General features: G+C 40.7%; 1 protein-coding gene across 3 annotated transcripts in view; it reads left to right on the top strand.

Annotated features, from left to right (window-relative positions):
* Positions 1 to 25,764, top strand: part of LOC108314726 (sine oculis binding protein homolog) — a 167,636-nt gene that overhangs the window by 81,719 nt on the left and 60,153 nt on the right. For 2 of the 3 annotated variants that reach the window (XM_017543738.1, XM_017543739.2), the window contains exon 5: positions 12,710 to 12,805. The exons of the other annotated variant lie outside the window; for it this stretch is intronic. In XM_017543738.1, coding sequence (XP_017399227.1) covers positions 12,710 to 12,805 — 96 coding nt within the window. The remainder of the gene's footprint in view (positions 1 to 12,709; positions 12,806 to 25,764) is intronic. 3 annotated transcript variants of the gene reach the window in all.

Below are 25,764 nucleotides of genomic sequence, written 5' to 3'. Positions count from 1 at the left end.
TGGCATCCTACAGTTTATGGAACCAGTCAAAACATTTTTATAACTTAAAGGCAAAAGTCTTTCATCTCTTAAGACAAAGAAATGACTGAAATTTCTTTATTTGTTAAGCTAGGATACTTGACTACATGTAAGCACTGCCTGTTTTTATTAAGAAGGGAAGGCTAAATCAACAATCTTATAAAACGTTCATTCTTTTTCCCCTTTGACTATTTTCCACATCAAAGTGTAACAGTTTTCTATTCTGTGATTAGACAAGAACCATAGGAAGAGGTTTATGAATCTAGAATCTCACGTCCTTGAGAACATGTCTCAGTTTGTTTAGGAACCTGAGAAAAGACTTGAGCTCACTGTCACTTTGATTATGGGATCACTACACATCCCATAAGCTTTTATTTGTAGGATGAGCACATGAAACTGGAATTTAAGAGATTTTAAAATGAGTGAGCCCTATGTTGAGAAGTCTGTCAGCTCTAGGAATGTCTCCTTCCCCATCTCTATGCAGGGTTTCTCACGCTGATGCCTGGGACTCCCCTGGCTCCATTCCTGTTTCATCTTCAGCCACCATCCTCCTTCCCCTCCCATCCTTGCCTCCTCTCAGTCCCGTGCCCCAAGTGCAGAATACGTGGAGAGGCCATCCCCCGATACTGGCAGGCTAAGGGTCCGAGTCTGCGCAGCCTTTGGCTGTGTTCCTCAGCCTATGAGATTGGCCCTCAGGTTCCCCCATGAGGTGCCAGCTCCCTTACCACCCATCCATTTGAGCTGCGTTGGGTACCAATAATTCACCATGAAGGGTAGAGACCAGAGGGTGAGTTCCCTCTCGCCCACAAGGACCTGCAGGGATGTGAGGGTTTGAGCCACGACTTCTCTGCCTTTAGTAATCCCTGTGGTTTCTGCTGCTCGTCGTCACCATGCTGCTTCTGCCGACTGTGCTCCTGAGGCACACGAACAGTGTGGCATGCGGGCTGAGATCTGTGCCTGTGTCATGATACCTGCATTCAGAGCCCAGCTTTGCCTTTTATGGGCTCTTTGGCCTTAGACAAGTTGCTTAACTTCTCTACACTTCAGTTTCTACACTGGCAAAATGGAGGTGGTAAGTAATAGGGACTTCTTAAAGGTTTAGGAAGCTTTAATGAGCCAAAGTCAGTAAAATGCTTAGCACAAGGTCTGGCACAGAACAATCATTATTTCTTATTATTATTGTCAAAGTGGCTTCTATGTTGAATTTTCTTCCTTTGTTCCTGATGACAACTCCATGAAGTAGTCACTGAGTTGGAAGGTTCTAGAATTTGTGATGCCCTCTCCAGTGGGGTCCAGCCTTCAGACAGTGGGGCTCCCAGTCATCTCTGGGATGCCATCTAGAGCAACACTGGGTGGTTGAGAGACCAGGGTCCAGAGGAACTGGGACAGCTTGGAAATTTTGGTAACTAGAAAGGTTTAGTGAGGGAGGGAATGGAGCAAACAGAGGGGGCTGGGCTGCTCACTGTGCAAGGCAGAACCACATATTACTGTTCTCAGTTTATACTAAGAAGGGAGAGGATGTGGAAACCCAGGTCACTTTTTCTCTTTCTTCACCTGGGCATTGACCCCAAAATATGCCTCCTGGAAATGTAATAATAATAATAAAAAGAAAGAAGAAGAAGAAGGAGAAGGAGAAGGAGGAAGGAGGAAGGAGGAAGGAGAAGGAGAAAAGAAGAGAAGAAGAAGGAGGAGGAGGAGGAGGAGAGTCACAGAGGAGCAAGAATTAACTAAAGTTGTCATCTAGAAATGAACTTTAATTGATACTCAGCTATTGGCTTTAACAGGCATGTCCCTAGACCCCAGTCAAATTCTGCTGAAATGATTATCCCCTATTTAAACAAGCCACAATCCCACCTTTTATTACCTCAATTCATCATCTGCAGAATGGCTGAGGTTTAAAACAAAGACTCCAGAGAGTGTCGCTGGAGCAGAGGTCATTATTTATGAAGACTCTTTGCCTCTATCTTTGCATTTGGCTCCTCAGAGAGGCCCATTGGTCCTGGATTTGGAAGCAGAGTAATTCAGACATTTTTCTTCCTTAAGTCGGATAGCACCTCCGTGAACAGGTCAAGTGGCACATGGATCATAATTGGAGCTGTCAGGTGGACCATCCTGCTCAGAATCATGTTTGAACTTCACAGTCTGAAAGACCCAGGGATGTGTCACCTCATCTTCCTCCTTTGCCTACATCCACTGGCAGAAGTAACAGTATTGCTGCATATCAGTCAGAACATTTATGTGGCTAGTGCACAGTAAAAGCCAGGATTCTGTCCTGGTCCTAGGTTTTCTCCTTCATGTTCAGGCTGAGTTTAGATCTTTACATATATTATATAATACTCATATTTCTTCCTAAAGAAATCTTATCTTTAAGACAAATTATATTTTGGGTACCATTATGCAATGCTGACTATAACACTGTCCCAGGCCAGAGCAGTGACCAGGGAGGGATAGCTTCCTATGTCTGTCCAGAACGAGGACCAGAGTGGCAAGGACCAAGGCCATACCCGTGAAGGACAGCAAGCTCCAGCCAGGCTGAGTACACAGATCAAAGGGCTCAGAGGAGGGCCAGAGTTAGGGTGAGGGTGGTGAGCTGGGAACGGTATGGAAGTGGGCTCAAGCTGTAGCTGGAGGGAATGAGTGGCAGTGATGGTTGGAACAGCTTTGGAGCATCTGCAGGCCTGCTTTGCTGGGGGGTGGGCACCTGGGAGATGAGGTGAACTGAGGCTAGCATATGGACTGGCTAGAACAGATGTAGGCAACCCTGGTTATACCCAGATCCTGATTATAGCATTTCTGTGGTTGCTGGTGGGAGAAAAGAAAATTAAGCTGATCTGAATGCTGAGCTCTTGTTACAAATAACAATTGTGACGTCATGTCTTTGACAAGTATTGCTGTTAGTTGAGAGTTTATAGTCCTTGACCTCAGGATTAGTAACTAATTAACGGACACCATTTGTTTCCGTTGGTGACTCATAGCTATCCATGACTATGCTCACTAGCATATGCCCTATGAGTTATTTCTTCCAGAAGCCGTGAGAGATGTGCCCTGGTTCATCCGCATCCTTTCACATGTTTTCTGGTGTCTGTCTCCCCTTTGCCAAGACTTGTACACCTGTGACATGGCAGGTCATGATGAAGGGTATGTTCTGTGGCAGTGACACAGACCAAGCTAACTCACTCAGGACAGTGACTTAAGCCTCTTGCTTTGTGTTCCCACCAACTTGAGCTAGTTAGCCATCCACCTGCTCAGGGCTGCTTTATTGTACTTCTGTCTCTATTGTTCCTAGGAGTGGAAGGTGTTGTGGATGGAGTAAAGGAGGCCACCTGGCTTTGGTTCTCTACCCCATCATCCCCCAGAACAATCACCACAGTCTGAGCAGGTTTCTTGACAAGGCATGTCCAGGGACTCAGTTTCACTGATTGGCTCAGGGATATCCACTGCCTTGATGAACGGACTCATTTTAACCAAAGTCACAATCTGCACTTACGTACCGAGTGCCAGGAATACAGGAGACAAGATAGCATGAATGCCTCTTGTAGTCTGTACAGCATCACCTACAGGATTAATAAAAAATAGTATCATAATATTGATGGGGTTTTTAGAAGTCCACAAAGGAGATTGCTAAAGGACCTGCAGAGCTGAGTGAGTTTGGTAGGACATGTCTTTTCTGGTATTGAGAGGCCTAGGTGTCACACTTGATGATCTGAAGTTTATTTAATAAGAATCAGGTTAAAGAAGTTGGTTTAAGTGTTGAAGATGTTGAAGTACCATCTTCCGCAGGCTGTGCCAGAGACCTGCTGACGCTGCTCCCGAAGCTGCAGGGAACCCTTTTCTGGGGCTCTTCGCAGACTACCTCTTCCCCTCCCATTGCACCTTCTACCTGCCACCCCGCCCCACTTCTGTTATATTTGTCATTAAACACTGTCTTCCTAATTTTCTTGGTATATTCAATCTTGGAGTGCTAAAACCAAAGACATTTGAAAACTTCCCTTATAACATATTTTTAAAATGTAATGACACCAGTATTTTCAAGTTATTGCACACTGATTTACCTTTGCCACCAGCACAGAGGTGGGAGATCATCAGTGTGTAGCATGGGGATTCTGGAGCCAGACTGCCTGTGTTTGAATCCTGGTTCTCCCACTTGTTAGCTGTGTGAGTTTGTGTAAACTGCATAACGTGTCTGTGCCCCAGATTCTTCATATATAAAATGGAGATAATGATAGTACTACCTCATAAGTCATTTTTTCCTTGATATATGTATGAGTGTGTGCATTAAATGAGTTAATACATATAAAGCACTTAGGATGGTGTCTGGTGCATACTTTAAAATCTGTAGAAATGTTAGCTGTTATTATTAATCCTGGATAATATCCAGAACAGCATCTTAATCTGGCTAGTACTGTGTTTTTTAATCCCATTTGAGTCCGGGTTATTTCTGGGGGAGGCATCCTATAGATAGTGAAACTCCTCAGTAACATCTGGATCCTCTTCTAGCCTTACAGACAGGGTCCTGGAGTCCCCTTCCAGACCTTGCCTGTTTCACATTTTCTCTGATGTCTCAGGTCCATCACGAGGTCTGCATATAATCATATGAGCCCAACCCCCTTCTGCCTAGTGATTTCAGAGAAAAGGAAAAAAAAAGACTACCTGAAATGCCTAGATTAGGCTTATTAATTAAATATTTTATGGGTGCCAACCAATAGCAAAGTGGAATCATTGGTGTTTCCCTTCCTTTTGTTTCCCCTCACTGTGTCTCTGGGTGATAGATACAAATGACTAGTGAAAAGCCAAAAGGCAGGCAATGGGCGGAGGAGGAAAGTGGGGGAAGGGGAAGGAGCCTGGGTAATCCAGTGTCGATTAAGCTTCCGGAATAATCAGAAGCTGCCTGGGGTGTGAGGTGATGTGGCCTTATTTGAGAAAGAAAAAAAAAGAGGGCTATATGCCCCTAGCTGCCGGGCCTTACCTGTGGATGCTGTGAAATAACAGTTCTTACCAAACAAAGACACTCAGGTGACCTGAGAAAGAACCCTGCAAGGTAAAATGCAAAAACGTTCACCTGTCCAATAAAGAAAAAATAGATTTAAAAATAAAAAGTAAAAACAGGCATTTTCAGAACTGCTTAAGCAACCACTCTGATTATTCCAGACACAATTGTAATGTGCTGGGATGAACATGATATATTTTAGTTCCTGTGGAAGCTGTATTTCAGGCTGATGTGGAGTCTGTTGCCATAACTGTCATGTAATCCATTAGGGCCCCTGAGTAAGGGCAACCATTAATCAGGCATGAGATTAGCCCCATAGCCTCACATGCGCATGGCTCTGAGGGGCTCTGACCTGACATCATTTAAGGAGATGCTCATGGAGACCATAAACATGATTCGATTCCCATTATCTTCATGCTGCATATTTGTTACCATTATTCTTTGAAGACTCCAAATTGGATATTAAAAATTTATAATATATATAAAGGTTTGCATGGAGTGAAAAAATAGCTGCAGCAAATAAGTCCATCTCATCCATCAGAGGTGTGTGAGCTGTCAGAGGAGCCTGAAGACGTACGGGGAAAGCCTGTCAGTTTGCCAGTTAAGGAGGATGGAGAATTAGGAGGGCCTTCTCTGGGCAAACAGCTTCTCCTACAGCCTACATGCTAAATGGGAATTTAAATACATTTGGTTAAAAGAACAAAGTAAAACAGCACCACTGCAGAAATCCCCATAGCCAATCTTCAACAAGCAGATGAAAGGAAGGGCAAGGCATCCTGATGCAGAGATGAGTAGTAATGTGAATAGAGCAGTTGCCTGGGTTCAGAGATGGATATTTCTGGTTTAGTGGCGTATCTCCAGAGCAGGGAGCCTGATGCCAGGTGGGGGCCCTCTGTCCAGGAGAGAGCCCTCTATTCAAGCTGCATGCACATATAATTTTGTCTGAGAATCATGCAACTCTCTGCAATCTGTTCAGTGAGTTGAATATTTGCATAGAAACAACTCATATTTAAGGGGTATCCATTCATAGAGGTAGGCAGTTCTGAGTAGAGAAAAACCAAACACTCTAGGCCTTGGCTTCTGGAAGAGTGTAGGCTAATGAATCCATTCAAGATATATTTGCAGGATTGCTTGTTATATAAGAGACTTCATATATAATGTATGGTCATTGCCCTCAAGGATTTTCCAGTCTGATAGAGGAGATAAGACATGGATGGTAAACAAGGAGTCTCAGATGGACCTGGGACTGTAGGAGAAGGTGAGATATCAGAAACAGGGAACAAGGTGCCCAGTTGTTTAATTGGGGAATGGACTTTTGAGGATGAGAATTTGTTGGGCAAAGACCAGAGGATCAGTCTAGCAGGGAGGTGGAGGAGAGAAACATGTGGGGCAAAAAAGTGATTGGCCAGAGTCCAAATTGGTGCAAGATCTTCCGTGAGGCCAAGACCCTGCTATCTAACGAAGTAGGAGGAACAGGTGTTGGGCAGAAGAGCACCGAATAGTCGGTGAAGGTCTAGGTATGAGGCAGGTGTGATCAGATAGCTCCAGCAGAGTCCTGCGGAGACTCAGGTATGGAGAAGACTCCTGAGGTTCAGAGGCAGAACACCCAACCAGTAGGGACTGGAGTGCAAGGCTGAATATCCAGTGAATAGTGTTAAAGGATAGAAACCCATTCATTTATTCATTTGCTCACTCATTCATTTATGGAACCCTTATAATATGCCAGGATCTGGACATTTGAAGCTGGACAGAACACAGTTTCCACACTCAAGGACCTCATTGATTAGTGGGAGAGGCAGACACACACATGGTCATAATGCAATGCAATAAATCAGTGTGGAATGGAAATACATACAGGGACAGGGGGTGCAGAGCTTAGGTGAGGACCAGGAGGAAGAGTCACTGATGGCTTCCTGAAGGAGCTGCTTCTGAATGAAGGCTTAAAGGACACACAAGGATCTGCCAGCAGAAGTGGGAAGGAGAGATGGAATCTAGTTCCAACAGAGACAATGGGGGTAAAGGACAGGAGACCCAGTTGAAGGGCACTGGGGATTCCGGCCTGAAGAGTTGGGCTACTGAGATGAGCACAACAGTGCAGTAACTCCAGGGGATGCAGGGGGCTACTCTGAAGACCTCCCTATCTTGTTCCTGCCAGAGGCAGGAGTGGCTGTACAGAGGTCCCAGGTGTCTGTCCACTGCAGGACAAAGAAACGGTACTGACCTTTAGGTCAAGTTCACAAAGACATTCGCAGCACACCGAAAGGCACTGTGTGATAGCTGCTGTTAATTCCTGAGCTTCCTCAAGAGAATGTGTGGACGCATTTGAGAACAGAAGGCTAAACCAGAAATGAGATTTCAGAAAATAAAATTCAATGCGTTTTCAGAGCAGCGTCCCCATGCTTTTACCTTGAGTTTTGAAAAGAAATTCTATTACTTCTGGTTCCAACAGTTAGTTATAAAATGTAAAATCAGTGTCCCCTTTTTTTCTCCTCTACAATTCTTCAACTATACACTTATTCTCACAACTTTGAGTTGTGCTGTTTTTGGTGTTCTTAAGTCCGGTAACAATGCCACATGTGTGAGCTGACGTGTGCTGCCTCTGCTGCAGCATAGGAGGGCTAAGCCTGGAAGCTGCGCTCTCCCTGGCTCTGATTCCAGGCAGAACCTTTGCTTGTTTTCAAAAGAAATCCTGAGATCACAATGACACAGAAGTCTAAACTCCCATTCATCACAGGGAGGTATTAACTCTGAAGCCTAATTATCTTTCCACTTAAATGGCAATAATGCTAACCTTTTCATGGAGTCAGAAACATCACATTTCTTTGGGGTAGGCAAGTGCAGCTATTTCTAGAATGTTCCACCTTTTCTAAAGGCATTCTCCAGAGGAGAAATATTGACGAGCTTGCTCCAACACTCACATGGCACCAAGACTTTGGCCCAGAGGAAGCAGCGAATTCTTTGAAGAACTAAAGTTTGCTGTATTGTAAGAATCAAAATAAGAGAAGTGAATTTGTGCTGGTTCAGAGGGAAAGAAAAGTGAATAAAAAGTTTAAGCCAGAGGTTTTTGAAGTAGAGACGCAATTAGTGTAAATTTCTCATTATCATCTAATATTTCTCTAAATGCTAGGCACAACATGAAAATGGATATACAACTGTCAGCAAAACAGGGACATCTGCTTGCAGTTTAACTGAAAGATTTTTGTTTTTGTTATGGCAAAAAAAAAAATGAAGTTTTCTTAGAATAATAGGTCAAAAATGCACCTTTGTTCTGACAATCACGTTTGTAGTAAAATGCAAAAAATAGTCTCCCATTGGCTTTTCCCTGTAGTTGGCATAAATATTCAGCACATTAGTCAGAATGAAACTGTTGAAAGTAAGGCACAAGGAGAGAATTAGTTCATCATGAAGTGCCTTGATGTGCCTTCTTTCAGAACTTGTCACTCTGGAAAAAAGTCAGATGTGAACACAATTCTTCTGGCCCCAGTGGATATCTAGAGCCAACAGTGGGGTGGTCCACTCTCAACAGGCAATTAGAGAATGCATTGTCTACTGAGGATTTAAGAACAATAATAAAACCAGCTAAAAGTTGGTCTGCTTTATGTTATTACCATAAGCCAGTGATTCTGAACAATTTTAGTGTTCATATACTCCTCCCTGAGGGGGTTGTCGATGTCCTATGTCCACCCTGCTTGTTAAGGCATTGTCTGGCACTCCAAGTGGGGGCATATGTAGAATAAGCCTCTGACTTTAATATATTCTGAACTGATTCTCTATGTAGGGTAAGGAAGGTCTTACAGATTTTTGTCTAACATTGCCACCAAGTTCTGTGAATGATCAAGCTCATTCTTGCAGGTCACTTACTGGGCATCAGGCATTGGCTGGGCTGAAGATATAGTGGTGGGAGACCAGGCATTGTTCTTGCCTTTAGGAAGCTTGCAGGCTAGTGGGGGAGACAAAAATCATACCAGTGATTCCAAGGTTGCAACCATATTGAGTCTAAGAAAGGCCACAGTGAAGATACTTGCCTTGGACAGAGAGGTTTAGGAAAGCCTTTTTGATGAAGTGGTTCTTCCAAGATCATTAGTCATTCCAGAAACTAAGAAACAAGCAAACAAATAATGGTAATTTTTGCGCACAAGCAACTAATTGTGTAATCTCTTAAATCTTTTTTCTTTTTTTGAGACAGAGTCTTGTTCTGTTGCCCATGCTGGAGTGCAGTGGCGTGATCATAGCTTACCGTAACCTTGAATTGCTGGGCTCAAGCAATCCTCCTCCCTCAGCCTCCCGAGTAACTGTGACTACAGGTGCATGCCACCACACCTGGCTAATATTTTTGGTTTTATTTTGGTAGAGACACGGTCTCCCTATGTTGCCCAGGGTTTTTTGAATATTTAGGGTAAGATGTACCACAGGTACTACCTCCTAGAGGTTAAGTGTTCTTATCCAAAATGCTGGGGACCAGAACTGTTTGGGATTTTGGAATGTTTGCGTTGTATATACTTACTGGTTGAGCATCCTAAATCTGAAAATTCAAAACATGAAGTGCTCCAATGAACATTTCCTTTGAGCATCATGTTGGCATTCAAAAAGCTTTGTGTTTTGGGGCATGTTGGATTTCAGATTTTTGAATCTGGGTTGCTCGACCTGCATATACCCCCCTCATAGCTCAGTGGTTCACTCCAGGGGGCCTGGGACCTGGTTAGAGAACATTCTGGCAGCTATGCCAAGGGCCTCCCCTTGATAGCTGTAGGCACTCAGATCAGCAGTTCTCGCCCTTCCTTGGTTCATTACAATCACCTGAGAGCTTTCTAAAAAAAAACCCACCTGTGTCCAGACCTCAATTAAAGCAGAGTCTTAGAAAGAGAAGGGGGTAAGACACCAGTATAATAAGCCAAAGAAAAAAAACCACCCCAAATGATTCTAATATGCAGCTGGGGTAGAGAATTCCTGCCTTAGATGAATGCACTGAATTCCACTTATTCCTGTCATAGTAAGTTAAAATTGCATATTAAAAACTTCACAATGCAAAGAGGATTACAGAGGTGAGAAGTGTGCATGAGTTCTTATGTTTGCACACAAATAGGCGTGAAGGTGATGGTTCCAGAACTTCTTACACTTTATGTGCTTTTCACTTTTGTGGCATGTGGGGGAAACACAGCAAATGGCTGAAGGATGGAATTTCTTGAACTCTGGAGTCAGGGTGGGTGTTAGAGGGCAGGCCATTCCCAGAGCCATGGAAGTTTGGTGCAGAGGTGAACATAGTGGTTCAATACAGAAGCAAGTTTTTGGCCTTCTCTCTCTACATCCTAATCTCTCCAATCCCCCTCTCCTTTCTCTTCCACTGCTGCTTTATTTAACCTCATAAATTATGCAGCTTTAGATAAAGTCTATAGCCCCTTTGAGAAAGCACATTCAAATCTTAGATAAAGGGATTTTTTTTGTCCTTTAAACACACAAAAAGCATTGTGTGCACCTTACATGTAAGTGAAATGAATGTATTTTTGCCACTAATGTTGAAAATATCCCTAGGCATCTGGTGTGTATGAATGTGTATACATAGTACATGCATAATAAACACATTCCACCTTATGAATATTTATATACAAGATACATATATATTGAATATAGACATACATATGTAAATAGTAGCCCTTGAAAACTATATGCAAAGTGTGTTTCCAAGCATATGTATCATAGTGCATCAGGAATATAATAAAGCTACTACCAAGTTTAGCATATTTTGAGGTGGCATTTTCTACAGAGTTGTTTATGGTAGGGTCTACTTACTATCCACGTATGGGTTTTTTCCGTCACTTAAATGTTTGTTAAATATCAACTAAAAGTAAGGCAGTGGACATGGCAGAGTAAGAAAGATGAAATTGATGTGGTCTCTGCCTTTAAGAGACCTGTACCTCACAGAGTGGCTTAACATTTTGTTATAAAGAATCTAATATTGTCACTGCCTATTGGCATCTTCCTGTTTTCTTACAACTGCCTTTCCTTTATATCCGCCACTGCTACCTTTGCCAGTTGGGATTTAAAGTGTGACCCATTTGAGCTATATTAATTTAAACTCTGGCATAGCTGCAAAGTTGTTCTGATGCAGTAAGAAGAAACATCGTTTGTCTCAGTCCTTGATAGACACTGGACATGGACAACAGTTACAGCTTTTTCTCTGTCACATATAACCAATACTTTAACTTCATTTTTATTTTAGTCTGATTTAGTAGGAATAAAAAGTTAAAATAAAAAGGCATCAAGCCCCAGGGATGTTGATAAATCTCAAAACTGAACCAAAACAGAGCAATCTCTTTTTCCCACAAACTTCTCGTAGCCTAAATATTACTGACCATGACATTGCACTTCCATCTTGTTCCCTCCTTGGGCTAGGTAGCAGAAGCTTTATTAAACACAAGCAATACATTCCAAAATGCACAAAATAAGGATCTCTTTCTAAAATGACAAGCTCCAGTATAGCCAGGGAGCCCTGAGTGACACTCATCAGGGCAGATTTTGCTCCATTAAAGGAGAAACAACACATAAGCGTTGTCATCTCTGCCACAGTACTCTGTGGCTCATTGTTTTCTCCCCCCTCAATCCATACATAACAACAGGTAGTTCTCAGCTGTTCCCTTGGTGCCAGACATACATTTTATCTAAAGAGACAGCAGACAGAACTACCTGCTGCTTCCTGTGCGGCTCTCCTTGTGTTTCTCTCCTTTTTCCTACTTTGCTGGGGCTTTTAAAAATCAGCTGGCAGGGAGCCAGGAGCTCATCATTTTAATGCAGTGTAAAATGGAATATGCATAATTATATGCAAGCCATATGTGAGGGAGACAGCTCAGCTGTGAATTTCAGGAGGCCAGGAAAGAGAGAGCAGTTAGGGCTAAGATGAGATGAGAGCAGAGCGGAGTGCAAGTGTCACCCAAATGAGCGGTTTAATGAGTGTGCTGCAGACACGCCCCCTTTCACCTACCTCTCCCTTCTCTCCAACTCCAAACCAGAAACCGGTGGAGATTAGAAAGAAGACTGTATGCAAGCGGTATTGCTAATGGGTTCTGTTAATGTCTCCATTTAAACTTCAGCTTTCTTAATTAACAGCGTAGATCAAAATAACCAGTAACTTTTAATGCAGCTTTTAAATTAAGTCTATTTTTTTACTGCATTTGATTGAAGAATTATGGTTCTTACTAGATCATCGCTCCTTTTAGATCTTTATTTAAAAATGGAGGGGAATCAGTTTATCTCTAATAGTATTACAATGCAAAATATAATTATGCAGATTGCTTTTCTTATGGCCTTGCTATTAGAATTTTTTAAAAGTGCATTATCTAGAGATTGCTTAAGCATGCCAAAAAGTTTAAACACGTATGTATGTCATATAATCCTAAATGTGCAATGAACAATGTGCACTGGAAAACTATGGTGGTGGTAATTGCCAACAAAATTATTTGATCTTGGTTTGCTTGATATCGTTTTAAATATTACACCACAATGAATTTGCATGTTCAAACTAAACAATGTAAAGAAAAATAAATCCCAAATTTCGATACCTAAAAGGCGTACTGCGTATTTAAACAAACTTCTTAATATTGTTGTTATTTCTGGATTCCCGTTTGTTTAATGATCTGAGCTGTTATGCTTTTAGCTTTTTTTCTTCCATTATTTGTAAGTCCCTAAATAGGCCATTATATTTCCCTTCAGGCTAGAGATGAAGATGGACATGCTGAAAATTTTCCCCAGCAGCACTATGCTAAGGAAACTCCAAGGCTTGCCTTCAAGAATAACTGCGAACTACTTGTAAGAATAACATACTTACAACAAGTCTAGAATGTTACTTTAGCACAGTGAAAACAGTTTTTGAAAGGGTTTGTTCATGATTACATAATTTATGAAATATTATAGTTTTCTGTATAGATTTCTAAATGCTAATTCTGATATCACTGAATATTAATTATAAGATCTCAAATTGTTTGCAAATCTTTTATATCTGGTTATAGAGCTTGAATGGCCCTGTCTTTATTAGCTTGTTTTGTTTAGTAGTTTATAAGCAGCCACTTGGAGAATGGCTAGTAAAGTTAAAAATATAGAGAAAGACAGTTGATATATGTAGCTCGGGAAAAAACAACCTCACCCTCACCCCTCCTCCTACGTCCTCATTGTACACTATTTTAGGAGACAACATGGTAATATTTTGTTCTGCTAGGGAAGATAGCAGAGTTGACACGCAGTACTCCCTTTAGAATTCAAGTATTCCTCCACTCTCTTGCCAAACTTAATCGTCTCTCCTATGCAGAAGGAGTCAAAGCAGTGACAGGGTGCGGGGATGTTTACAAGTCGTGAGAGAGAGGATATCAGCTGTGACACTGAGACTCTGTTCCAATGCAGGGTTAATTTGCTGTTCATTTTAACATTTACAGCCAGACAAGATGAAAAGCAAGCAGGAATGCCTATTATATTTCTATTAAATGAATCTGTTGGGACCTAATGTTCTTGATTAGCTTTTGAAAATGAGTGCTCTGCAATGCATTTTCTGTTTACCTAAAGTAAACAGAGAATGAATTGTCATTTATTTAGAGATTCGAACAGTCCTTTTGAAAATGAAGCTTTATGAGGGATCTAGCTATATTGTCCCTAAATGTTCTTTTTTGTTCAATTGCATTAAAGCAAAACATTTGCTCCAACTAAATGAAAACACTGAAAGAGAATGAGGATGCTCAGTTGTTACATTTTGAGGTAGTCTAATTTCTGTTTAGTTTTTTGGCCGAATATAGTACAGCTCTGCCAGGTCTCTGCATTAGGAAATCCCACATGTAACAGTCTTTGGATTTAGCTCTGATACCAACTGTTCATTAAAAACAAAGTGTCCAAAGAGCAGGAGGAGAGACAAAAATACAGTTCTTACCCATTCTAGCCTCAGTAGCTGCATGTTGACAGCAAGAACCTCCTTCCCTCTACAGTCTGCATAGCTACAGTTGCACTTCTCATTCTGTGTGTGTAGTCCCCTGACCAACAAACCCACAGGCATATTTGCTGCTTATAAATGTAATTTTTTCCTGAAAATTTAACTTACTTTATAGTTTATCTTAGGACTCTTAAACTTCCAGTACTGCTAGCATTACCTATTCTCAGGAGACCCTTTTTGTTCATTTCAGTTTTAATGTTTGTCTCTGTAACTATGACTGTTCAGCAGAAGACCACAGAGGCCATTATGCTGTGTTTTGGTATCAGAATGCTTTGGGGTAGCTTACTTCTTTTTAGAGAAATTGGTAAAAGTAACATGCCATATTTAATTTTTGTCTATTTGTTGGAAAAATGAACATGCTTGAGTCCTGGTTGTGGTCAGTTTATACTGGAGGAAGCAAAACATGTATGTGAACATCTTTTTTAGCTATCTTTGGAGAAAATAGATGTTTTGTCATTGCTGTGCTTGAACACATTGTTGTGTTGGCAGTAGTTTTGAGCAATTTGGTACAATCTTCGTCCTTCTAGTCACTGTTAGAAATGTTTTATTTTGGTCAGTATACTTTCCTGTGATAAAAGAAAAGGAGAATCAAAATAAAACATAAGTAAGCTTATTTCTCCAAGGAGAAATTTAATTTTTTTCAGCTGTAAGAAAAGTGATGGTGTTTGGCTGGTTATGAAGCCCTGAGAAGTTATGCCTCTATGTGAAAAAGACTCGTTCATTCATAAGAGAGAAATAGGAAATCCTTGGAGTTTTCTTAGTGCAGCTTAGAGCAGATTTTTAAAGAATCTGTCAGAGAAGATTGCAAGCTCCACTCCAAAGTGCTTTTTTAGCTGAAGGGTGGTTCTACCATGTTCTTGCATGGATTGCTGCAAGAGCAGTAGCCAGTTTAGAAAGCGTGGGAGCTCTGGGAGGAGAAAGTATTGAGGGCACAGGGTGCTTCCAGGTCCCCAGAATCAGGAGCATGTGGCCGGATGACTAGTCCTCTGCGCCACAGGCACTGACAGAAAGCGCCCTGGCCAGGTAGACGGGACATTGTCTTGACTTTATTACTGACTCTCTATAATGTCTCTGCCTGCTCCCCGCCCCCACATGCCTGCTTCTTGGAAGAGGGAGGAATATTAAGTAACTTAAACAAAAGCAAAGCAAAATCGATGCCTGGAATACACAAGTATGTGTAATCAGAAGGCACTGACAAAGAAAGCAGTGGCTGATAGAAAAATCTGCTATGCAACTGTAGATTTCCTGCAGGGTATTGATTTTTCCATTTAAATCCCAAACTGTGATATGTGCCTTCACACTTAATGTACAACACAGATGACTAGATATTTAGCTTTGTGGCCAAGATCCTTTAGTTGGTGATTGTGTAGCAGTTTCCTTATGCTTTTTATTAATTTTGAAAATGAAAGGCTGTCAAGATGAGTGACATGAGATAAAATGAGTACTATTTGATATGTCACAATTCAGTGTGGCCCCACCTACCTCTTCATAGATAGGCATACGCATTTGCACCCATGCACGCACATGTGCACACACACGGGCATTTTGCTGGCTTATCTAAGTTTATGACTAAAGAAGACGGCTTTCAATAAAAGAAAATGTAGGAAATTTACATCATGTTAACACTATAGCAACCTGGTTTACAAGAGCCCGGAAAAGGGAACATTTAGAGCCAACCATGGGTGAGACTAGCACTTGCCCCAAATTCCAACTCCATTCTTGGTCCCTTCATCATTACCTCCCGTTTCTTCTGGGACTGGAAGGCTTTCCTAAATTCAAATGCTTTTATCTCTGGTGAGAGGTGTGTTCAGAGCTAGAATGAGGAGGACCATAAGCATGTTATGAGCTCACTCTTTCTCCTCAGCCATGACTTTCTCAGTTTTTGAAAGCCTACTGAGAGTAAGACCTTGCAGAAATATAGCATAAGCTGGGTCATTGGAGGGGAAAGACCTGTAGCGAGAAGAGGAGGAACGTTGAGAGGGTTTTGAGAAGGAGTGGAAGACTTCTGAGCCTACTCTCCAAGTTTTCATAAGACCAATCCAGAGAACATCCCTGTGTTCAGGAAGAAGGTCAAAATATAACCAAAGAATAACAGCAACCAATGGAGTATTATTTGGTTGGAAAAAAGCCAGGCTTAGGAAGTTTGCAAGGGGAACTAAGAGAAAGGAAACTCAGGGGGGTAAAATCAGCCTGTCTCCCTCAGTTCCAGATTCCTGAGTCATCACCTAGACAACGTCTGAATCCCTTTGGCTTTTCCTCAGGCTGTTAGGGGTGAGGGTTTTGCAAAGGGAAAAGGAGGGAGTTTACAGCTAGGAGGTGAAATAAAAATAGCAGCAGGGAAGAATTCTTCCTGGTCACTTACAGTGCCATTGTAGGGAGAATATGAAACTATTTTAGTTTTGTGGCTGTGTGATCAGAAGTGATGAGAAGAAGAGATGCTTATGCTGTCTTTCTGTGGGCTGATTTTTCCATCTCATTTCCTTGTGGACCTAGACAGGTGGATTATAAGAGTTGCATGCAGTCCTTAGGCAGTAGAAATACCCAATGCTAATCCAGTGTTCAATAAACATGACATTATTGAGCACCTTCTATGTACAAGGCATTGCAAGCAGGGACACAACATAGAAAATGACACAGTCCCTTTCCGGAAGGAGCATGTAATTCAGTAGGAGAAATAAGGCGCATACGGTATCATTGTCAGAAAAAATGTGAGCTCTCAGGTCTTGCCCCAGGTAGACTTTATACCCTGTCATCCTGGTGGTACAGCTAAGGATCATAGGCACAAAGGTCTAACATTTATTGTAACATATCTGATATCACATCACACTTTGGATCCCCGTTGCACTACTTTGGACCTCTCTGGGCTTCAGATCTTTTGTAAAATGTGATAATAAAAGGAAATAACCTCAGAACATATCATCAGGATAGAAAATGATGATGTATTTAAAGAGCCAAGCACATAGTAAGCACTCGGTACATATTGGCTGCTGTTATTATCATCTTCTTATAGTCATGATTGTTATTACACAGTGAGCTGTGCCCCAAAAGAGCACTAGGAAAGTTCTTGGAGTACAGAGGAGGAAGAGATTATTTCTGTATGCAGTCATTAAAGACTTAACAAGGGAGGATACTTTTGATCCAGGCCTTACATGGGTTAGATTTGGAGAGTTGGCAGGAAGTGTAAGGGAAGGGAGTGTTCCCAACAGAGGAAAATAGCACAGGCATGAAGGTGGGAAAGTATGGGCCAGGTGCACCACACTCTGGTCAGTATCTAGACTGGCCGAGCATAGAGTACCCGAAGGCTAAGGGGTGAACAGGCAGGCGGTCCCATCTGCAGGGGTCTCAATAACTGACACCATCCTATCAAGTCTGGATTTTAGTAATTCTCCTTCATGGGAATTCCTAGCATGTCTGTGGACTAAAAGCATTATTATGGAAAATTTCTAAGTATACAAAATTAAAGTAGTGGGAGTCATATAATGAACCCCATATATCTTTTACCTAGCTTCAACAATTATCAACTCAGGACTAATCATGCTTCATTTTCCTTTCCCACACCCCCTCCCCCTCCCCACCTTTTTTTTTTTTTTTTAGTAGAGATGAGGTCTCACCCAGGCTGGAATACAGTGATGTGATCACATAGCTCATTGTAACTTCAAACTCCTGGCCTCAAGGGATCCTCCCACTGAATTGGGAGGGTTGCTAGTCTACCTGATGGGAACAGCCATTATTCCTGGCCCTCTGTGAGTTCCCAGTGCTATTCTGTCTAATGCTTTCATATTTTTTTTTTTTTCTTTGCTGTACTATTCTGAAGTATATGTGCTTTTGTGAGGGACACATTTGGTTTTTTGGTGTTTTGGGGTTTTTTTTTGGTAAAATCTTCAGGATCCCTCTTCTCTGGCTAAAAAGAATCCATTGATACTGATTAAATTTGGAATTGGAGCTTTGGGACAACACACACATAAAACAAATGACTCTTGGTTATATATTGTGCTTTTCTTTCCCTGCTCAATACAACTTGGTAAAGCTAGGCCAATCACACCCAGTTTTAAAAGCTCTTAAGGTGCCAGTGATGACTTTAACTTTCTTTACTCTCAGGCTCCTGGTTCCAAGTGTATTTATTTGAAAATAAGATCGGATGTCTTTGTAACCCAGCCCAACTCACCAGTACATGTTAGCCTCTCACAGTAGTGAGGGGAAATTTTGGATGGCTGCCATATATTAGCCATTGCTAGAACTTTTCTGCTAGATCATGAAGCTATAACATGAACCCCTGAAAGGTGATAGAAACTGCCCCATTTCATTGAAACTTAGTAGGTGTCTCAGAATAGGTGCAATTGACCAAAGACCTCCCCTTAATGCTGTTGGTCTAATGAAAGCCAGTTTTATGCCCCAGCTCAGCATGAATTTACATACTATTGCTTTGATGTTACAGCAGAGCAGCACAGGCACTAAAAATTAAAATCATGATGACACACTAGAACTCACATCACATCAAAGAAAACATGTATGTATGATGTATGCATACATTGTATACTGTGTACCAGTTTACTGCAATAGTTACTGCAATAGCTCTACAGGTGTAAAATGACCAGAAAATCCCAGGGACTGGCTGCTGTCTAGAGAAACTTGGCCTGTCTCACCATTTTTTTTCCCCCAGCTATATTCCAGAACCCTTTAGTCTGTGGTTATAGTTTCCTAAAGTATCTTGGAAAAATAGAACTTTCTGGAAATAAAAGTCACAATCTTAGACTAAGCAAGAGGCAGTTCTGATAGAGGTGGCATAATTATGCTCTCCAGCAAGACCATCTAGACTAATATAGGCAGAAGGGATGGATTCCACTTGAGTCATATTTCATCTGTGCATTCCTCTGTTCCCATCTGTGCTGGAGTTTCACCTTCTTCTCCAGCTGTGTCCGCTGCTTTCCTCTCACGCTTCAGCCTCTTGGCTCCCATTTCTGCCATGGTCTTGTAGTTCAGGTCCTTTCTCTTTTCCTGTATAAAGACCCTCTTGACCACAGTTGACCATCTTCCCTCCTCTCCCATGCATGCAAACCCTGGTTACATCTCTTTGTAATGCCCGTATTTGAGAGAGAAGCCACACGAGGGAGGGTTAGAGTTACCCAGCTTCTGCTCTGATATAGGGGCTTTATTGTGGGAAGGAGTCTTGATTTGGCAGGTTCTCCTTTCCAGAGCATGGGAGATCTTTGCCCTTCACATTTCAGAGCCAATACATAAAAATGTCAGAGGTACAATGGTTTGGTTTTTGTGCTGGCTTCTTACTCAGTCCATCACAGTGATTCTTGGAGCCAGAAGGAGGTATGGAAGACTGTGTGTTCTCCAAGGGAAGCACTGTGGTCTGGTGGATAGGAGGGGGAGTCGCAATCCCTTCTCTGCAGATGTGCTAGCTGTGCACCCTGGACAAGTTTCTCACCCTCCTGAGCCTCAGCATCTTCATCAGTATAATGAGGATAAATATAGCACCTGCCTACCTCATAGGGTTGTTTTGAGCAGTCAATGAGTTCATGTATATAAAGCACTTAGTATACTTAGCACGTAATAAAAGCTCAACAACTAGTTGTCCTTTTTTTTTTTTTTGAGATGGAGTCTCACTCTGTCTCCACGCTGGAGTGCAGTGGCATGAACTCGGCTCACTGCAATCTCCGCCTCCTGGGTTCAAGCTATTCTCCTCCCCAGCCTCCCAAGTAGCTGGGGTTACAAGTGCGCACCACCACACCCAGCTAATTTTTGTACTTTTAGTAGAGACAGAGTTTCACCATGTTGTCCAGGATGGTCTCAATCTCCTGACCTCATGACCTGCCCGCCTCAGCCTCCCAAAGTGCTGGGATTACAGGCATGAAGTAGTCTTATTATTAATAAAATGGAGCTAGAAGGATGCATTAGTTTAAACAAAATGTTGAGGCCTATGATGGGAATACTTGTCTTTATTCTTCACCTTGAATCTCTTCCCAATTTGTTTGGATAAAAACTCAAATGTAATATTTTAATTTGGGTAAAAGAACTTCAGAGAAAGGGTTGAACATCTATCCACTTGCCTTTTTATAACCAGGGAACTAGAGGTACTTGTTGGCAACATAGCAAATGTTGCTGACTTATGAAGTACTGCAATATCTGAATACCTTTTTGGAGCAGAATCTCAAATTTCCAAAAAATGGTATTGTGTTGCAGTGAAAAACTTGGACTCTTAAGCCAGATTATTTTGTCCATATGCAGAAATCTCCACCCCACCCACTGGCTGTGTAGCCTTGCCCAAATCACTGAATCTCTGTGTGTCTGCATCCTAGTGTGTGAAATGAGGACGCTAGTAGCTATCGGGCAGGGTTGGCCTGAGGTCTAAGTAACGACTACCTGTAAGATGCTTAGAACAGTATTTGGTAAACAACTGGCACTCAGTCAGTGTTGCTGTGATTATGATTATGATGATTTATATTCCAAGGTTGCTGGCTTTCCAGTACATCATAGACTACTACTTGGCCAAATTTACTAGCAACAGCGTACCTGAAAGTTTTACATATGCACATATGCATGAAAAACCCACAAAATTTTCTTTTGAACAATGAAGAGGACAAGCACAAAGATAATTCTTAGCACTAAGCTTAAAAAACAAAAAAGACTCAAAGAAAACTCTTTACGTGGTCCTGGCCAGACCTCTTCATTCTGCCTAACCATTTAATAGTAAAATTTTTTATCTTAAAATATGCAACTAAGAACATGAATGCAAAGCAAAGGAAAAAGCAAATGGGTGTGCCTCTGTTACTGTGCTAAGGGAAGGAGACAAGAAATCCTCCTTTGTGAGGTACTTCCAATGAACGTGTGATGTGATCCCTTTTAAGGCCCTTTATTCTCACGGTAACTTTTCTAAGTAGATATTGCTGTTCCCATTTTAGAAGTGGGGAAATTAAAATGCAGAGATGGGATACTCCTTGCCCTGGGGGAGGGCAGGAGGCTCAGTGAGCAGGCACAGAGCCGGAGCTTGACCCACATCTCCGACCAAACGCCCATGCCTGTGCTCAGGCCAACACATGCCACTGCCTTCTCAGGGTAGGGGCCAGGTCTTATACATTTTTACATTCCAGGGTCAGAGAAGGAGTGCAGTCTATGGTTGTAGAGTGAAGGGATTAAGAAATTAATTCAGAAAGACTGTTTCTAGTTTCTTTATAGTAACAATTCTTTGGTAGAATTCTGAAGCCAGAAAGAACATCTATGGGGAATGTGAGGAAGGGCAATTTATTCAGAAAGTCATGGCAATGTTTGCAGATTCCAGTGCATAATAAATTATGGGGAACAGAGCCAAGGTATGTAGTTTTTAATTTGGTAGACTTGGGACATTAACAGAATAGCTCTAGACTATAGAAAATACATTTTTCAATGTGATATAAACATTCAAGTGTCTTTTTAAAAATCTGACTGCCATAGATTTTGATGCTTTTTAAAAAAACTTTTTTAGGATCACTAGGGCCATTTAAAAGAAGCTTGAACTATTTTGGTTTGTTAGGGTTGTATTCCTCAGAATGAATAGATCTATTTCTTTTGAGATTTCTGGCCATAAAGTAGCCTATGGGGGTCAGTCACATCCTCCTTCATTGTTTTAATTACTAGAACTGAACAATTACCTAAAATACCAAAGAGAATTCACCTCCAGTGGCTTCAAGGAAATTATAGATCACATATCAAGCAAAACCAGGAAATCAGATAGGATATCAATTTTCAATATTAAAGTGTACCAGTAACCAGCCAGAACTAATATCAATCATATTCAGTCATGTGCTTAGTTTATGTTTAGAAGAACAAGCTAATGAAAATCTCTTGAGAGAAAAAGGAAAAGAGTATAAAAAAAAATTAGAGGTGGAGAAGAGTGACATATGCAAGTAATATGAGAGGCAAGAAATTAGAGATGGGAGGACTGGTAAGAGGGAATTTTAAAAGAGAAGAAAAAATAGCAGCCCATGGTTAAGCTTCAAATGAGCAGGTTCAGGAAAACAAGATTCTTCAAAATAATGTATTTCATTGCATTTTGGCTTAAAACATCTTTCCTAATTGTATTTTTTTGTACACTTCCTACTCTTCTGGCCTCTTTCTGGAGAGCTACATGCTACCAGGAACTCTTTTGCTAGAGAACAGTACCCAATCTCTTTTAATTCCAGATGAGTCTACCCTGGCTGACAGCTTTGTGTGTCAAGAGCCTTGCCTCTCTTGTTCATTGCTGGATCCCTGAGAACCATGCTTAGCTCACACCATTTTTCATGAATTCTGAGAGGCACTTTCCCCCCTAACATTTTAATATCTCAGAAATGGCAGTCATGTATTACAATTGATGACCCGTCATTGTTTAATTGCCAGGTTTTTTTTCCCTGTGGTATTAAAATAATGGCATTGTAACAACCAATGGTGATATAGATTCAATGAACCATGGAGGTGGACACTTAAGAATTATTTGTTGAATGAATGTATGCAATAACATATCTTCCTGCTTCTAGTTCAGGTAAAAATGAAATGGTTATGAGTTGGTTCTGGATTGCACGTCAGTCACTGGTGAGGTGGGTGGAGGTTGGCCTCTGGCTATCTTGGCTGAGCATTTTAATGCTGTTCACTTTTCCTTCAGTGCAGCTGATAGATGGCTTGTTCATTCTTGAAAGTGAAATGTTAAATCAATTAAGACATACCCCAGATAATCTGGGTTTAAAATAAGAAACTTTACTTTTACCTTAATTATCCAGAAAATTGCTTTGTGTTCTATTTTGGATTGCATATCCATCAATATTTCTCTTGAAAATTCATGTAGATACACTGGTAGATGAGCAATACTCTTTCTCTGTCTCTCTCAATAAAACAAGCTATAGATTTCATTAGGATAAAATATGTTTCTATAGATTAGGATGCCCTTATCCATCTCCACCACTGCCACCATCTCTTAGAGAGGTACCCAATCTACAGAACAGACAAAGTACATATAGGCATATTACCTATACTTTAGAATTTTATAATCCAGATTCAGTATATCAAATTGTATAGGGAAAGTTATGCTTCAGACTTACCATGTGAAATACTCTGCTGTTTTTTGGTGTTCTGATCTCGTTTTAGTTTGGTTTCCTTTGAATGGAAAATTTAACCTGATTGTGATATTGTAGCAGGATGTGGTATATACATTTCTCTATGTGAACAGGGAGGAAAAAAGAAACACATAAACATTTTAAGTGGCAAAACCTGAGATGGGAAGGGAGGCAATGTTTGAATATTGAATATGAGCTAGGATAAGGCTTTCACATAAAAAGTATTCAGATACTAAGATACATGAAATATTTGGGGCCCTTCATTATATAGCTATTTCAGTCAGTGATGCTTTTAAGTTCCAAATTGTCTGGTAATTGTGTAGAGATACTCCCAGTGAAACACCATTTTTGGCTTAGGGAAATATTTATATACTTGCCAGCTAGCTTGAATTTTGAAAAGATGCAATATTATTGGGTAGATACACATAGAAAATACAATATATGAGGGCAGATTTATATATCCCATGTAGAAATTTGGGTATTTATACATAGGAAAAGGAAAATAAACAAAAGCATTACTGAAGCATTTATCAGTCTATGGCATTTAACTCATCTCAAACATTTATGCAGTATTTTTTCTATACTAATTTAATGTTTACATACGAATACATAAAAATATATAACATGGAAAAATTAAGTTGTAATGGAATTTTTATTTTCATTTTTCCTTAGCCTTCATGCGTTTTGATTTTTAAACAATGTTCTGACTGTCATCAGATCAGCCAAGTTGAAAATTGAGCTGCATCAGTGGAGACAGCCAGTCTTGATAATTCAAACCAAAAAGACTTTTTCTCAAGGGATGTATTCTCCCTGGTTTATTTGGTCTGAGTTGTTTCTTATAGCTCTAATTTATTCTTTTGTATACAGTGCATGAAGACAGTATCTATAGAGATTTAAAGCCTTAAAAAAAAGTCTGGGTGTTTAATGTCATGGATACATCTCAAAAAGTAGAATTCACATGAGAGTGGGTGGTTATGGGGGGGGTGTGACCCACATTTTGAAGACATTTGTCTTTCAATTGACGTGTATATTTTAGGTACCTACTGTCTCCCCAGGGCTAGGCTTAAAAGTCATGTGTTGCAGTACAAACAAAGTGTGATGTAAAATGTGCATCCCTCTCATAAGAAGTTTACAAATTTGGGCTAGACAAGGAGAACTAAAAAAAAAAGTTTACAAACTATGCTTATATGAACAGTGTACTTCCAGTGTATAGTAAAGTGCCAAATGGGGTGGCATGGTGATTAGACAAGAGAAACACATATGAAAATAGGTATGCATGCAATAAGGAAGTAAAGGCCATTTGATAGGGAAGAAATGATGGCCTGGAGTCATCAGGAATAGGTCTGCGGAGGAGATGAAGGTTGGGCTGGCCCTTGGAGGGTAGGTAGCAATGGAAGGGCATCCCAGAGAAAGAGAAGATGTGGAATCATGATGAGGGGGGTATGCATCATGCATATGGGGGCTAGTTGGGAAACTGCCTGTGCTAGCATCATTTTGTGAATGGCGAGAATAAAATTAATTTGGTAGGTTGTGGTCAGTTAATAAAAACAGTAACAGCTAAGCAGCTAATTTTACGTTTGGTGTGTTGGCTACAGGGATCTCTGTTAGGTACCTGAGCCAGGAAGTACTATTGTGAAAGCACTGCTTTCATAGGTTGGCAGAGGGGAGCAAGGAGACTTCTAGAAGGTGGTTAGAGCAGTCCAGGCACGCTGTGAGGCGGACAAAGACTTATAACAGCTGGAAAGGCAAGAAAATGACTCTGCAAACAACTGTCCAAAAATGTTGGTCATCAAGTTTTTATGACCATCTTAATATAAATAACTGGCAAAGATTTCATCTCAAGCTAATTTTCCTGTAAATTTAGATTTTGGATAACAGTTTTAAGTAACTAGTTGTGTGCAGTGGGAAAAACAAGATCAAAGTAGAAGAAAGCAACTGAAGTTTAAAAATATTTGTGATCCAGAGTGATTCAGGGATCAGTATGATTTAAACTATAAAAATGCAAGAAAGATTCTTAAATGTGGATAGAGTCTCCAGTACGAGGAATGCAGTAACCCCTTCCCTCTGAAAACAGCATAGAGACCACCTAGTGCATATGTCCTGGAATCACTTCCTGGCTATGTGGGTTACTGGCTTTGTGGCCTTGGGATGGTCAGTTTTTGCATCTGTAAAACAGAAAGAATAACCTTATGTGCCACTTAAGGTTGCTGTAAAAGCTAAATGAGATAATATATGTAGTGTGGTTGTCGTTTAGTAAGTGTTCAATAAAATGTAACTAATAAAGAGAAATCCTTTTGTAGTCAATTTTTAAGAGAAAGAAGGAAATATTAACAAATAAAACTCATATGAGTAGTCTGAGTCCTTGTTTTTAAAAATGAAGAATCTTATGATATACAGCTTTCAATCATATGGATTTAGCTTATTCTTTATATTTTGCACATGTACAGGACTCTAGACAGAGAACTGGTATTTATCTAATAATAATCCTAAATATATTCAAGATCTTCATCAAATAAAAAACATTTTATTTAATTTGCTGGGTTTATAAAGGTAGAACATTGGATTAACATAAGATGAGTTTTGAGAAAAAAAAGGTGGTTGCTAATCTTCCAAATTAAATTTCTTAAAATCCCACATCCCTTAATTATTCTAATTACCTGACTATTTAAAATCCTGACTTTCTTTTGAAAACAAACATAACCACCCACTTTTTGGGGTCATCT

Source organism: Cebus imitator, unplaced genomic scaffold (assembly GCF_001604975.1).
Source record: "Cebus imitator isolate Cc_AM_T3 unplaced genomic scaffold, Cebus_imitator-1.0 Scaffold160, whole genome shotgun sequence".
Taxonomy (NCBI): domain Eukaryota; kingdom Metazoa; phylum Chordata; class Mammalia; order Primates; family Cebidae; genus Cebus; species Cebus imitator.
Note: the sequence above shows the minus strand (reverse complement) of the source record. Positions and strands in the feature narration are given on the sequence as shown.